Source organism: Oncorhynchus keta, chromosome 8 (genome assembly GCF_023373465.1).
Source record: "Oncorhynchus keta strain PuntledgeMale-10-30-2019 chromosome 8, Oket_V2, whole genome shotgun sequence".
NCBI lineage: Eukaryota > Metazoa > Chordata > Actinopteri > Salmoniformes > Salmonidae > Oncorhynchus > Oncorhynchus keta.
Window position 1 is genome coordinate 16,230,986 of NC_068428.1, and position 12,781 is coordinate 16,243,766.

At 46.1% G+C, this 12,781-nt stretch overlaps 2 protein-coding genes across 5 annotated transcripts in view; one reads left to right on the plus strand and one right to left on the minus strand.

Moving 5' to 3' along the window:
* Nucleotides 1-12,781, plus strand: part of cep85l (centrosomal protein 85, like) — a 77,720-nt gene that overhangs the window by 41,296 nt on the left and 23,643 nt on the right. The gene's annotated exons all lie outside the window — the stretch shown is intronic.
* On the minus strand, nucleotides 616-7,874 carry pln (phospholamban). Of its 3 annotated transcripts, none has more exons than XM_052523537.1 (3): nucleotides 7,663-7,869; nucleotides 4,015-4,337; nucleotides 616-2,639 (listed from the first exon to the last, which is right to left on the minus strand). In XM_052523537.1, exons 2-3 carry the CDS (start codon nucleotides 4,170-4,172, stop codon nucleotides 2,630-2,632), a joined length of 168 nt encoding a protein of 55 aa, XP_052379497.1. In that variant the 5' UTR covers nucleotides 4,173-4,337; nucleotides 7,663-7,869; the 3' UTR covers nucleotides 616-2,629. The 3 variants fall into 3 exon arrangements, with proteins under 3 accessions (XP_052379497.1, XP_052379496.1, XP_035630727.1); XM_052523536.1 differs by having other exon boundaries at nucleotides 4,015-4,332; nucleotides 7,663-7,868; XM_035774834.2 differs by lacking the exon at nucleotides 616-2,639 and having other exon boundaries at nucleotides 4,011-4,332; nucleotides 7,663-7,874.

Sequence of the window (12,781 nt, forward strand, 5' to 3'; positions counted from 1 at the left end):
TTTCTGTTAGACAGCTAGTCAGGGGACTCTGTCAAATAAATTGATGAGTGTTAGGTTAACACCCATGACAACTAACTTTCAGATTTTCAGCACAATATTGCCTGGAGTCTGTACTAAAAACGGGTGAAGATTTCCCTCCAAATTGTGAACCACTTCATGTAGGACTAAGTATGAGGGCATATCGCCCTCTGGTGGGCTTATGAAGCGTTGACGTTTTTCCAAAAGGCAAACAATACAAGATGGTCAGTGCTATCTGGAATCTTGGGGACGTCCCTACCCTTAACCATAACCATAACTCTAACCTAATCCTTACCGTGGCCATGTTAAATGTAAACTTCAATGGGTTAGGGACGTCCCAACGATCACGTTTCAAGTTTTAACGTCACATCCTCAAGTAGAGTAAAATGCCTTTCTTGCACGCTCTAAACCAAGCTATGCAATAATCAATATCAATGTGGTACTAAAAATAACATAAGGTAGAACAGGGTCAGTTCCAATACCATATTTACAATGTGCAGGGATACTGGAGCGATAGGGGTGGATCCCAGATACACATGCGTTTCCATGAAGGCTAGTATAAAGTAGTTGACATTTTCAATGAAGACAGGCAAACTCTTTATGGTTTGTGTATTTGATCTTTATCTTTTAACATTCTTTACAAAATGCGTTGTGTGCATAAGAAAGTGACCAGTGGAGCCAGTGCCTGCAGATAGACAACCGTTCTACAGTAGTTTCATCTTCAGAGAGCTGGACGCGTTTGGTGCATTTACTCTGTGTTTGTGTCTTACTCTGCCAAAAATAAATGAGTCGCCTCTTACTACTGGACACTAAAACATTTACAGCACACAATTATGTTAGGATATCGCAATAACAATATTATATCTCTCCCCGAACAGTTTACACTACATACACATTTGTATTGAGGGAAGAATGTGTGAATGTATCCAGTGTGAATATGCTAAAAACTCCTACTGTGTTCAAAAGCAACTGGATACAAAAAGATGCAAACCGTCTCTAAAGGGCCTAACTCAACTGTTACTCTGTGAGTGCAGCATAAAGGACTGATAACTTTAAAGGTCATATGCAGCTGTTTTTATCTCAACATCAAATCATTTCTGGGTAACAATTAAGCACCTAACTTGTGATTGTTTTAATTTAAAATGGTACAAAATCAACAAAATAATTGCTTCTTAGGAAAGGGCAATTTCTCAAGCAAGAATTTTGTTAGGACTGTCTGCGAGTGGTCTGAGTGGGGAGGGGGAAACTGAAAATGAGCTGTTATTTTCAGAGAGGTTTGGAACTCTTCTTTCTCATTGGTCTATTATCTAATTTACCCCATGGTGATGTCATCATAGAAGGCCAAAACTCCATCCCACCAAAACAGGCAGAAATTTTAGGCAATCCTTTCAAACAGTTCTAGGGCATTATCATCATTTTCACAATATTACAGTATTATTCCAACCTCATTGTGTGGAAATATATATATAAAACATAGGATTATCACATTGTTGAATACACTGGGCCTTTAAAGATTGCATAATAGTTTTCCTAATTTCAGTTTATGTGGCAAAACAAGAAAATATAGTGTAGAGAATCATTGTACCATCTAAACCGCTGTGAAATATATATTTTAAAATAGTATTTTCAGCCGTTTGAAACTGAAAAAGAAAGTAAAAGACAAAAAATTGGAACCATAGAAATAGCACACATGGAACAGATTAGACTAGCTTTCGATCAGAATGACAGATCTATAACTCACATTTCTATGTGAATTGTGTAGGGTCAGCCAAAAAAGTGACATATTGCAGGTTTAATAATTTTCAGTTCCATTTCATTTGTCAGTTGCATCATGCGTGTTCTGTGCTTTGGTCTTAATAGTCTGACTGTGAGTGTAAAAGCTTTAAAGAGCTTGTTCTCTATGGCTCATATAAACCCATACGTAAAATGTATGCACGCATGACTTTGGATAAAATTATTGGCCAGAATGAAATGTGGTGCAGTTAGGGGATTCTACCACTAGAGGGAGGTCAGCTAAATGGAAGGAGGGCATGCTATTGATTCTCCCATGCCAACATTTTTTACATTCTCTACCATCCGTGGATGGAGCTTCATCATCCTGTCATATTTTGAATCTTGCCGTCTCATGTTACGATCTCACGGAATCCCAGACTTTTCTTCTCTCTAACAGCTCAAGATCTTTGATTCTAATCCAGTAGGTTCGCAGCCTTTATTCAGTGATTTGATGCTGCGGATGAACAACTGTTGAATAGTAATTAGTCAAAGCCATGGTGTATTTAAATGATCAAATCAGAGGTAGAGGGACTCCCATCAGACCCTGTGGCCCTTGGGGACTGGAATTGCTCAACCTAACTACTGTAAGCCATGAGGTCAGATGTCAGAGGTTACATGAGCTTGACCAGGACAAGCATGAGGAGCAGCATGATGACGATGAGCAGGAAGTTGAGCATCAGGTTGAGGCCGCGGTCGTTGGCCAGATCCATGATGACGGGGGGGGTCTTCTGGAAGGTTCCCCAGGAAGGCTAGTGATGGATGGATGATTGGATGGATGCAGATTACATCTCCCTGCTTAGCGCTCACTGTAGCTGTGCTGTGGTGGTTGTTGGTTCAGCTACAGAGGTCTGAGAGGGAAAACAGGGGCCCAGTGAGAGACTGGTTTGCTTACGCAGACACACACATGATCACACACACATATACAAGTCAGATTCCCGTGGGTTAACATTGTCAGTACGTTTATTTCAGCAGTGCACTGTAGTGTGTCAGTATAGCCAGGTGGCAGAAGGGAGCTGTAAGTTAAGAGTCACTGTGAGGGATGACAGACCTACAGGAGGGTGACATGTGTGCACACAACTTTGACATACACTCCCCTACGTATTTGTTTGGACTGTGAAGCTGAAAGGTTGAATTTGGCTCTATACTCCAGCGTTTTGGATTTGAGGTCAAAAGTTTTATCAGGCGACAGTACAGAATGCCACCTTTTTATTTCAGGGTATTTTCATACACATCTGTTTACCATTTAGAAATGAATGCACTTTATGTATCTAGTCCCCCCATCTGAAGGTGCCATGAGTATTTGAACTCTTATTTTAACAGGTAATTTGACTGAGAACACATTCTCATTTACAGCAACGACCAGGGGAATAGTTACAGGGGAGAGGAGGGGGGGTGAATGAACTGGGGATAATTAGGTGACTGATGGTACTGCATAAGGACCAGATTGGGAATATAGCAGGGACACAGGGGTTAGCTCCTCTACTCTTACAATAGTGTATTCAATTTAGTCCAAAGTTTAGTGTTTGGTCCCATATTCTTAGCACGCAATGACCACATCATGCTTGTGACTCTACAAACTTGTTGGATGCATTTGCAGTTTGTTTTAGTAGTGTTTCGGATTAGGGTGTGCTCAATGATTGGTAAATACTTTTATTGTGTCATTTGAGTCCCTTGTAAGGTAAATAACAATACAATATGTTTCTGAACACTTCTACATTAATGCGGATGCTACCATGATTACAGATCATCACGAATGAATCGCGAATAATGATGATTGAGAGAGTTACAGATGCACAAAGATCATGCCCCCAAAACATGCTAACCTCTCATTAGCATTTGATTGGTGGGGTATGATATTTATGACTCTGTTACTTTAGCTTCACTGTGCAAATAAATATGTAGGAGAGTCTATACTGAATCTGGGAACAACAATCTTCTATTGCAACTCTCACACTGCAACTTTCTGGTATTATATATGATTGTATATGTCATTCAAATAAATCATGCCGAATGATTAGACTCCACAAAACAGTATATCTGATCTTATCCTACACTAATTCCTGCAAATTCAAAGCCATTTGACAAAATATTAAGATCATCTCCATGTTTGCCACCCAATCCCCTCCTCTCCCCTTTCATTGTCTGGCACTCTTAAAGAGTGCATGGCCCTGTTGGGCTGTAGTGTGGCACCTGGCCCCTCCCGGCCCCCCCCTCGGCCCTCACATCAACAACACGATGATGTAGATGAGCAGCAGGCAGATGAGGATGAGGCTGAAGTTGACAAAGAGCTCCTGCATGTTCTGCCTGGCCTGGGGGGGCACGTCCACCGCCATGGAGGCTCTGCGGATGGCCGAGCGCATCGTGTGCTGCACCTTATCCATGCTGGGGCTGACTGGGCTCTGTGGGGTTGGGCGCTAGGCAGTGAGGGGCGTACTCTAGGACAGGTGGACAGAGGGGTGGTGCAGAGGATAGAGAGTGGTGGCGGGCTGGTGACGGAGGGAGGTGAGAGGAGTGGTCCCGGTACCCAGGGGTCTGGAGGATCTGCGCTGGGGGGAGGGAGTCAGTGAGCAGGAAACACAGACAAAGAAATACCGTTAACGGAATCAGAATAACATTTTCAGTCACATTCCGTTTCCTTAACAATTGGTTCAACTGGAGGGCAAGATACCCCACCCATTCCCCTTCATGCCCAACGGTATGGCTGACCCTGTAAAACAACACATTTCACTGCAGCTATCCAGTGTATGTTACAATACAACATAATTTAAATAAAAAAAATCTATATAATCAAACGTCACTCACTTTGGGGCCCCATAACCCCAGGCCTTCTAATCAATCACATATCTCCTATCCACACTGAGTCTGCTCTCGAGTGTCACGTGTTTGTACAGCTCTGCCCCTCCTCTCAAGGTCAAAACAACCGAGAGGGGAGGATAATGGAATGATAATAAAAATGGACTCCAACCTCCTGTCGTCTCCCATAATTCATTCCTCTCTATAAATGGCCGACTGGATTTGGCCGATCGTATCTGGGCTTATTCTGTGAAGGACGCACCGCAATGTTTTCCAAAAAAAGGGAAACGGTTTTGTAATTTTCTCTCAATGGGGTTCATAGGTTGTGAGTCGGAAGCTAGGTTTGAAGAGATGTTTGTAACCTGGATGGTGGCGGTTTGGTATTCATGGTGTATGTTACTTGTTTTTGTTGTTGCATATTTTGGCATATTTTAATGCTTGAATATTGTTGGGGTTCTTGAAGGATGCGATGCTTTAGCTCGATGATTTTATGTGGAATGTGTGTTTTTCTATGTACTGTGACAGCTTTCGACATCATAGAAATGAGAATCCCACTTCCCTGCTGGGTCTTTGACGACTCCAACATGGACGTGACTAGGTGCTGTATGCGGTGTGCCCTTTCTGACCACCGCATTCCCTCTGGCGGAACATGGAAGGAAAAACCTGCTGGAGATCACAGGCCTTATCGGAACGCAGAACACTTCTAACTGGAGATGAAGCCATTCAAACCACCTCTAAATCTCAGTGACGGTGAGGGTGCTGTTGGAGATATTACTGTGGCTAAAGCTGTCCTCCATTTTGGGTCGAGAATATGCACACTGGGTTGTGATTGTCAGAGCAGCCCTACTTCTCTCTAGTCCGCCCGCACAGGCCATATCTCGTCTTCCAGATTCCTCTCTCCCCTCAGGGGCTCCTCAGTGACAGGCATACCCAGGAAAGGTGAGGATCTGTGGGTCACTCTCCCAGCTTTGTCCCTGGTCCCTGCTGGTTCCCTGCCTCTCTGAGTCAGACTACCCATGGCCTGCTCCAGAGTAGAGGGGAGGGAGATGCAAGGCGAGGAGGCGGCCAGGCCCGCTGAAGACCTGCTGACAGCAGTTATCTGCCCGGCTCCAGCTATGTGCCAGCGGGTATTCTTAGGGCTGACCTTTGGCTACCTCAAAGAGGTGGAGTCCATTTCGACACTAGCCAAACCTAAACCCCTCTTTAAAAGCATCCCTCTGACCTGACCTCGTGAACACCGCCCGTGTGGAGGGAGGGGAACTGCGCGTGCAAAGCATGGGTTGGGTGCAGTAGAGCGTGTGGATTTAATGGGTCAGGATGTAGATACGGAGGAATCTCGCTGGAGTCCTGATAAGGACTCTGAGGATTAAGGGCCTTCTGTCCACTATAGCATCAATACATCTCTGCTAAGAGATTATCTTTCTACATTTGTTTGAGTCGTGTTGTTTTACGTCCCATTGTGGTTTGAGAGGAACGCTAGGCTATACCCTGGTGTTCCAAGAAGATCACAGGAGCCCCCAGCCTAAAAGGAACTGGAGGGTTCTGGGTAAGAGGGGTTACTAGCGAATGACGTCGGAGCCCAGGCTGGCACAAACATACCTCCCTCGCCCCTGGTCACATGACACATGGTTTGCTTAACGCACAATGCCTTCAGCGATGAGTGGCAATCAAGCGGCATGTCAACACCAAAATCCCCCCAAGCCTTCAGCTCTGTAGTGGGCAGGAGTCGTTCTCCTCATGTCAGGACAAGGGGATATGATAAGTTCATTAATAATAGCCTCTCCCCTGGCACTACTAAACATGTCACCATCTACTCATTCACTGCCCCCTGGGTTCGCCCACCCACCCTTACAAGGGCATTCTGAAGGGGAGGCCAAGGACACAGCAGGATGAAATGACAAACTAATAACAGCAGGATGAAATGACAAACTAATAGAGGCTGTGGTTGAAACCCTATGGGGACGTTGTTTGGATTGTAAAACCCAAACCCGCCATTCCTCTTCATGAAAGAGTCCACATGGAGCGACGGAGTCAGTGGGGGGGAAATCAAAGCCGAACATGAAATCGAATCGAACCTAAGAAGGAAATCCTTCTGAAACCTGGCAGAAGCGTTCACAGGCCAATAGTGTTTTTTTTTTCTCCAGCTCTCTTGGCGTAGTTCCTGTGATAATGAGTCATCTGGAGGGAGAGGGAGGAAAGCTTTCAATGGGCTTGGCCCCCAGCGCTGAACTTTCCATGATGGCATCACACAGCAATGTACAGGGAACTGTGGGCATTGATTTGGATGTGTGGCTCAGGAGAGGGCATAAGTGAAATGTTATACAGTCCCAATTACGGTACACATAGCAGTGTGAACAATGGTCAGTTGCCAACCACAAAATGTCTGTTCTATTCAAACAAAATGTATCTTCATAACAGCCTCTTCCACCTGGTATTTAAATATAGGATTACAATGAATATGAGAATTGATTACCGGTAGATTCACTGCACTGAGGCAAGCTAGAGTGGGCCATTTTCATGATAAACCCATGTGATTTCCAGTTCTCTCCTCCAGTGTGTGGTTGGTTGGTTGGCAGTAACCTTTCCCTGTCTACAGACTCCCTTTGTGTCCTGTCTGCTCATTTCAATCAATGCAAATTCCAGGCCTTTGCCAGATGCAAATGTGTGTGTTGTGGATAGGTCACGGCTAGCCTCTGATGTGTGTGTGCGAGCGCGCACGCCGCTCTGTCTGTTTAGACAGGAGGACAGTTAAGTTCAGTACTGCTCCATCCTAAACATCAGGGTACCATTTGTCTCAGGATATAGCCTTCATAGCAACACTATTGCGTATTGCAAGATCAATCATCGCTTGAGAGACACAAATACAGTCGCTTCGGTGTTTTGTGAGTCTTAACCGTTTGAACTATTAGTGCGTGACCCTGAATAAATTATATTTAGGGAATACTTTGGAGCCCTGCAGGAGTGCTTTGTTATTAGTTTCAAGGTAATGTCGATATCGTCGTATAGCTGGAACAGTATTACAATATGGCTTTCTTTACTGCCCTTAAGTTGTCATTCTCGCCAGGCCTGTGCACTTACCTGCTCCAGTGGGGTGGGTGGATAGATGGATGTTGATCTGGAGGTCACAGACCGTCTGGTGAGGAGGCTGGCAGAAAGGCTGTGGATCCAGCAGCAGCAGGCGAGGAGGCTCTCTGGCAGCACTCTGCACTACGTCACCTTGTTTATGGGAGGAAAAGCAGATGGGCGGAGAGTGGAGAGGAGAGAGAGGGATGTAGCTGCCTGGGGGAGTGGCATCGCTGCTATGTGGTCTGTTCATCCGTCCATTTTGGAAGAGGAGGGCACGGATGGGCAGAGCGGGCAAGCGGCCTCCCCTCTCTCACCTGGCGTACTATAGATAGGCTAGTACCTCTCGTTCTGAACTGGGTCTCTCTCTCTTTCCGCCTGCTGGAGGACCTACGCCATTTGAACCCTGAGGAGTTTGACCTGTGTGTCTTCACTGTCTCTGTCAGGTCATACTTAGTCATTCTGAAATGGCAAACACAGGCTGATTGTCAGTCCTGGAAGTGATGCGCAGCCACATCGGAAAAAGGACAATGTTGTGGTTGCTGTGTTTCTTTTCTCTCTCAGGAGAGTTTCCGAGAACGAATCGATCCTCCGCAACATCGCTTACCTGTTTCTTATTGAGAGTTTGTTCCCTTTCAGCTTTTCTGGCTTCCGTTGTGTGTGTGCTTCCTAACCCGCATAGACTCTGTTAGTTTGAAAGACAGAGGAAACACAGTGGCCATCAATCTCTCCAGGGGCTCTGAATCTGAACATCTTTCCTGCACAGTTTTCAGCCCCAAAACAGAAACAAATCCCTCCGCTCTTCCTTAAAAGGAGCGTTTAGCTGGGTCTTGACTCGATCAAAACAAGCTCAGAATAGTGCATTTTTTTAAATGGCCGTTGCTTTGAGGAAGGGTGACGGGGGGGTCTTCTCTGGCTTGGGTGGTACTGTTCTTGGAACACCGAGCACCCCGTCCTGCGGTGGCACAGGTATGCCCACACAGGTGTCGGATGCCAGCGGTCGGTGACCTTCATTAGAGGTTTAATGAAGCATTACGCACACACATGCATTCATACACACACACACACACTCCATTCATACCTACTGTGTCTCTGCCCGGCATTCTCCCAAAGGCTCTCATCTGCGCCGTATCCATTACATGAGAGAGAACTTCTTCAATGCTCATAATCACCCTCTGCAACGGTGCGTTAATCATGACCACAAACATTGACATTCTGGGGGGGGGCGATCCACCCAACCACATCTATAATGAAAGCTGTTGATGTTGTTTAGTCTAAGCACAGCATGGGTCTCTCGTTAACTGTGGGCTTTGGGGTTAGTTGGAAACCTGTGTTCAGTGCATATAGCAGCCATTTGTATGACTCAGACTTCCCTTTATGAAGGTGCGTGACAGGCTTGGTGGAGGTGGATCCCTTGCGGCTCGCTGAATAAATGCGGTGGAATTATGGTGGAATTAAGTCAGTCAGGAAATTTCTTAGATCTACACCCCGAATTTATATCCCTCGCAAGGCCCACTGCTTATTTATAAAACCCTCTTAGGCCTCACTCCCCCCTATCTGAGATATTTACTGCAGCCCTCATCCTCCACATACAACACCCGTTCTACCAGTCACATTCTGTTAAAGGTCCCCAAAGCACACACATCCCTGGGTCGCTCGACTTTTCATTTCGCTGCAGCTAGCGACTGGAACGAGCTGCAAAACACACTCAAACTGGACAGTTTTATTTCCATCTCTTCATTCCCAAGACTCAGTCATAGACAATCTTACTGACAGTTGTGGCTGCTTCGCGTGATGTATTATTGTCTCTACCTTCTTGCCTTTTGTGCTGTTGTCTGTGCCCTATAATGTTTGTGCTGCTGCCATGTTGTGTTGCTACCATGCTGTGTTTTCATGTGTTGCTGCCATGCTATGTTGTCATAGGTCTCTCTTTATGTAGTGTTGTGGTGTCTCTCTTGTCGTGATGTGTGTTCTGTCCTATATTTTTTACTTTTAATCCCAGCCCCCGTCCCCACAGGAGGCTTCTTCTGGTAGGCCGTCATTGTAAATAAGAATTTGGTCTTAACTGACTTGCCTCGTTAAATAAAGGTGAAATAAAATGTTTAAAAATACAAAATGTAAAGGTACAGTCTAATGCATTTCCAATGCTCAGATCACGGCGGCCCCAATGTATTCCCACGAGGGTAGGAGAGGTGGAGGTGTGTGTCAGTGTGCAAGGCTGGGAGAGAGTGCTGAAAGCTGGGGTGTCTGCACTGGAGGGCCCTGGGAGGAGGGCGGCAGGGGCGATAACGTTCTAGGAATTGGCAGCAGATTAGCTGTGCTATGTGATAGAGTGGCGCTCGCCTCGCCACAGCAGTAGCCAGGAGATATAGAGAGAGACTCAGAAAGAGGTAAAGCGAGAGAGAGAGACTCAGAAAGAGGTATAGAGAGAGAGAGAGAAAGGTGAGAGGAGCTAGAGAAAGAGAGAGAGAATATGGCTTGTCTCTCTCTTCTCCATATGGCCCCACCATACCACCGTAAAATGAGTCAGCCTGCCTGCTTGCCTGCCTGTCAGGTCTCCAGGGCCCTCCTAGACGACCTCTCCAGCAGTGAGACAGAGAGATGGACAGAGAGAGCTACAGTTATTAGCCTGCTTGGCTCCCAGGTGTCATCTCCATAAGAATTAATTGGGAACAAAGTTGTGTTGTTCCCAATGTGGCAGGTTCATTTTAATTGGCAACATAGATGCAGCTGAAACCAGCCCCAAAGCCAAATGCTGACCTCAACTGGTGATATCGAGAGAAATGGGCTAGGCCATTTCTGTTGGGAAAATTCTACTCAGTTTAAATGGACGCAATTACAGATTGTAGGGCTAAATCCAGGACTACAGTAAACAATATGTAGTTCTAGTAGAAGTGTGAGAAAGCTAATGAGAGATTTTGTAAATCTTGCTAGTGAGATGCAGTAGGTGCTAACAAGCTAGCAAGTCCACTTTAGGGCTAACCTGGGTCATAGCTGTTACATGTAACTCAAGCCTCGCTATGTTTTGGCCAGTGGGCCTAATAGATTTACAGTTTGTGCTGTAATCTAATCCTTTAAATTAACTGTCCAGTGAAAATATCACTTTCAGAAGTTCATATTTTGTTAACTCATACCCAAATAATGTTGTTGACTCATCCTATACTCCTATTTGTCAAAACATAAAATGGAAGAAAAACACCCCGCCTCAAACTTGCATCTCAAACAGACCGTTTCTAAAATGCTTGCTATTTCCTGATAGAGTATGATGTCGTACTCCCGAGGAGGATGAGCTGGCCAATCAGCGGCCTAGAGGACGATGTGCTGGCCAATCAGCGGTCTACACGCGTTAATATTTTTAACGACTGGTATTCCAACACAGAAAAGCTGCTTTTTAACATACTTAATTGAAAACTTTTTTCAAGGAAAACTATTTCACTCATATTGGAAGCAATTATAGGTCATATTTCATAAAAACGGGAAACACTGGACAGTTCCTTTAAGTAATAAGCTCTGCCAGGAAGATAGTCTTTTGACAGGATTAAAGACCACCTCCCAGTAAGAATGCTTTGAACTTGAAATACACTGGCGTATGTGGGACACATTATAAAAGATGATTTGGTTTCTGGTTCGTTAGTTTGGTGTGTGCATGCCTGTGTGTGCGTGTTCCCATCTTCCTGTGTGGTGCAGATGAATAAACCCAGCTCCCCAGGCATCTAAATGAAACTGTCTTGTCGTTTGGCATTTCAAGCGTTCAGCAGGCAGCAGCACAGTGTAATGTCTGGGTCTGTCTGGGAGCAGCTGTTGCTGTTACTGCATTTCAACTGTAATTGGTTGGAATGACTGTGTGGGGGAAGAAAGCGACAATATGGTCATTAGGCGGAACACTGAAAAACCTTGTTGCCGGACAACCGGAGATATACAGTATGCTCCGGTTCTAGGTCTAGTGACGACGTGAGGGAGCCTGATGGTCTAGGGCCTGGTGTTGGGAGTAGGCTTCCTCTATGGCTGGTGTACGGTATTAAACCAATGAAGAAAGAGTGTGTGGTGCAGGGTGATAACATCACCCCTGCTGCGCCCATGGCCATGACCTCAGTCTGAGGGCGGTGGGTGTTGCTTTGTGTTGGGCTTTGCTATCAGCTGGTGGGGACAGCTATGCCCCAGATCAGCCATTCATCCCTAGTGTTAAAGTAAACCCCCCCCCCAGCCCAAGAGCCTCCGGCTGCATGGCGACAAACTAACTGCACCCCACCCACCCACCTTCTCTTAACATACTCTCTCTCGCTCGCCCTGTCTTCCTCGTTCTATAAACTTGGCAGGCAAGTGGACAGCCTCTCTTTCACCATTGATTCCCAGAGAAAGGCCTCCAGCGTACAATGCCATTTCATTTTTAGCACATGCTAATGTACAATCTTGACCGTCATTTTCATGATTTTTTCCCCCATGCTGACTTCCGCTCCCTGAGTGGTGTTTCTGCTCCCTGAGTGGTGTTCCTGCTCCCTGAGTAGTGTTCCTGCTCCCTGAGTGGTGTTCCTGCTCCCTGAGTGGTGTTCCTGCTCCCTGAAGGCTGTAGTGGCAGTTTGACTCTCTGCTCTCCCCAGAGAGACACTGAGTGTCCTCTACACAGGCGACACCTCCTCAGTTTGTCGCGCTTGCAAATTTAGCTTGGGTTTAGACCAGCCTAAAACAAAAGAGAGTCGGTGCTTCCCTCCCGTTTCCTCGGCAGAAAAGCCCATAAACCATCATGTGTGGTGATATTGTGATGAGAGGGCCGAAGGCAGCAGTGGGATCCAGAGTTCAGGCCAGTCCCTGTGGGCCCCACTGGCCTATCCTGTCTTACCCTGGCCTGTCCTGTCTTACCCTGGCCTGTCCTGTCTTACCCTGGCCTGTCCTGTCTTACCCTGGCCTGTCCTGTCTTACCCTGGCCTGTCCTGTCTTACCCTGGCCTGTCCTGTCTTACCCTGGCCTATCCTGCCTTACCCTGGCATGTCCTGTCTTACCCTGGCCTGTCCTGTCTTATCCTGGCCTATCCTGTCTTACCCTGGCCTGTCCTGTCTTACCCTGGCCTATCCTGTCTTACCCTGGCCTGTCCTGTCTTACCCTGGCCTATCCTGTCTTACCCTGGCCTATCCTGTCT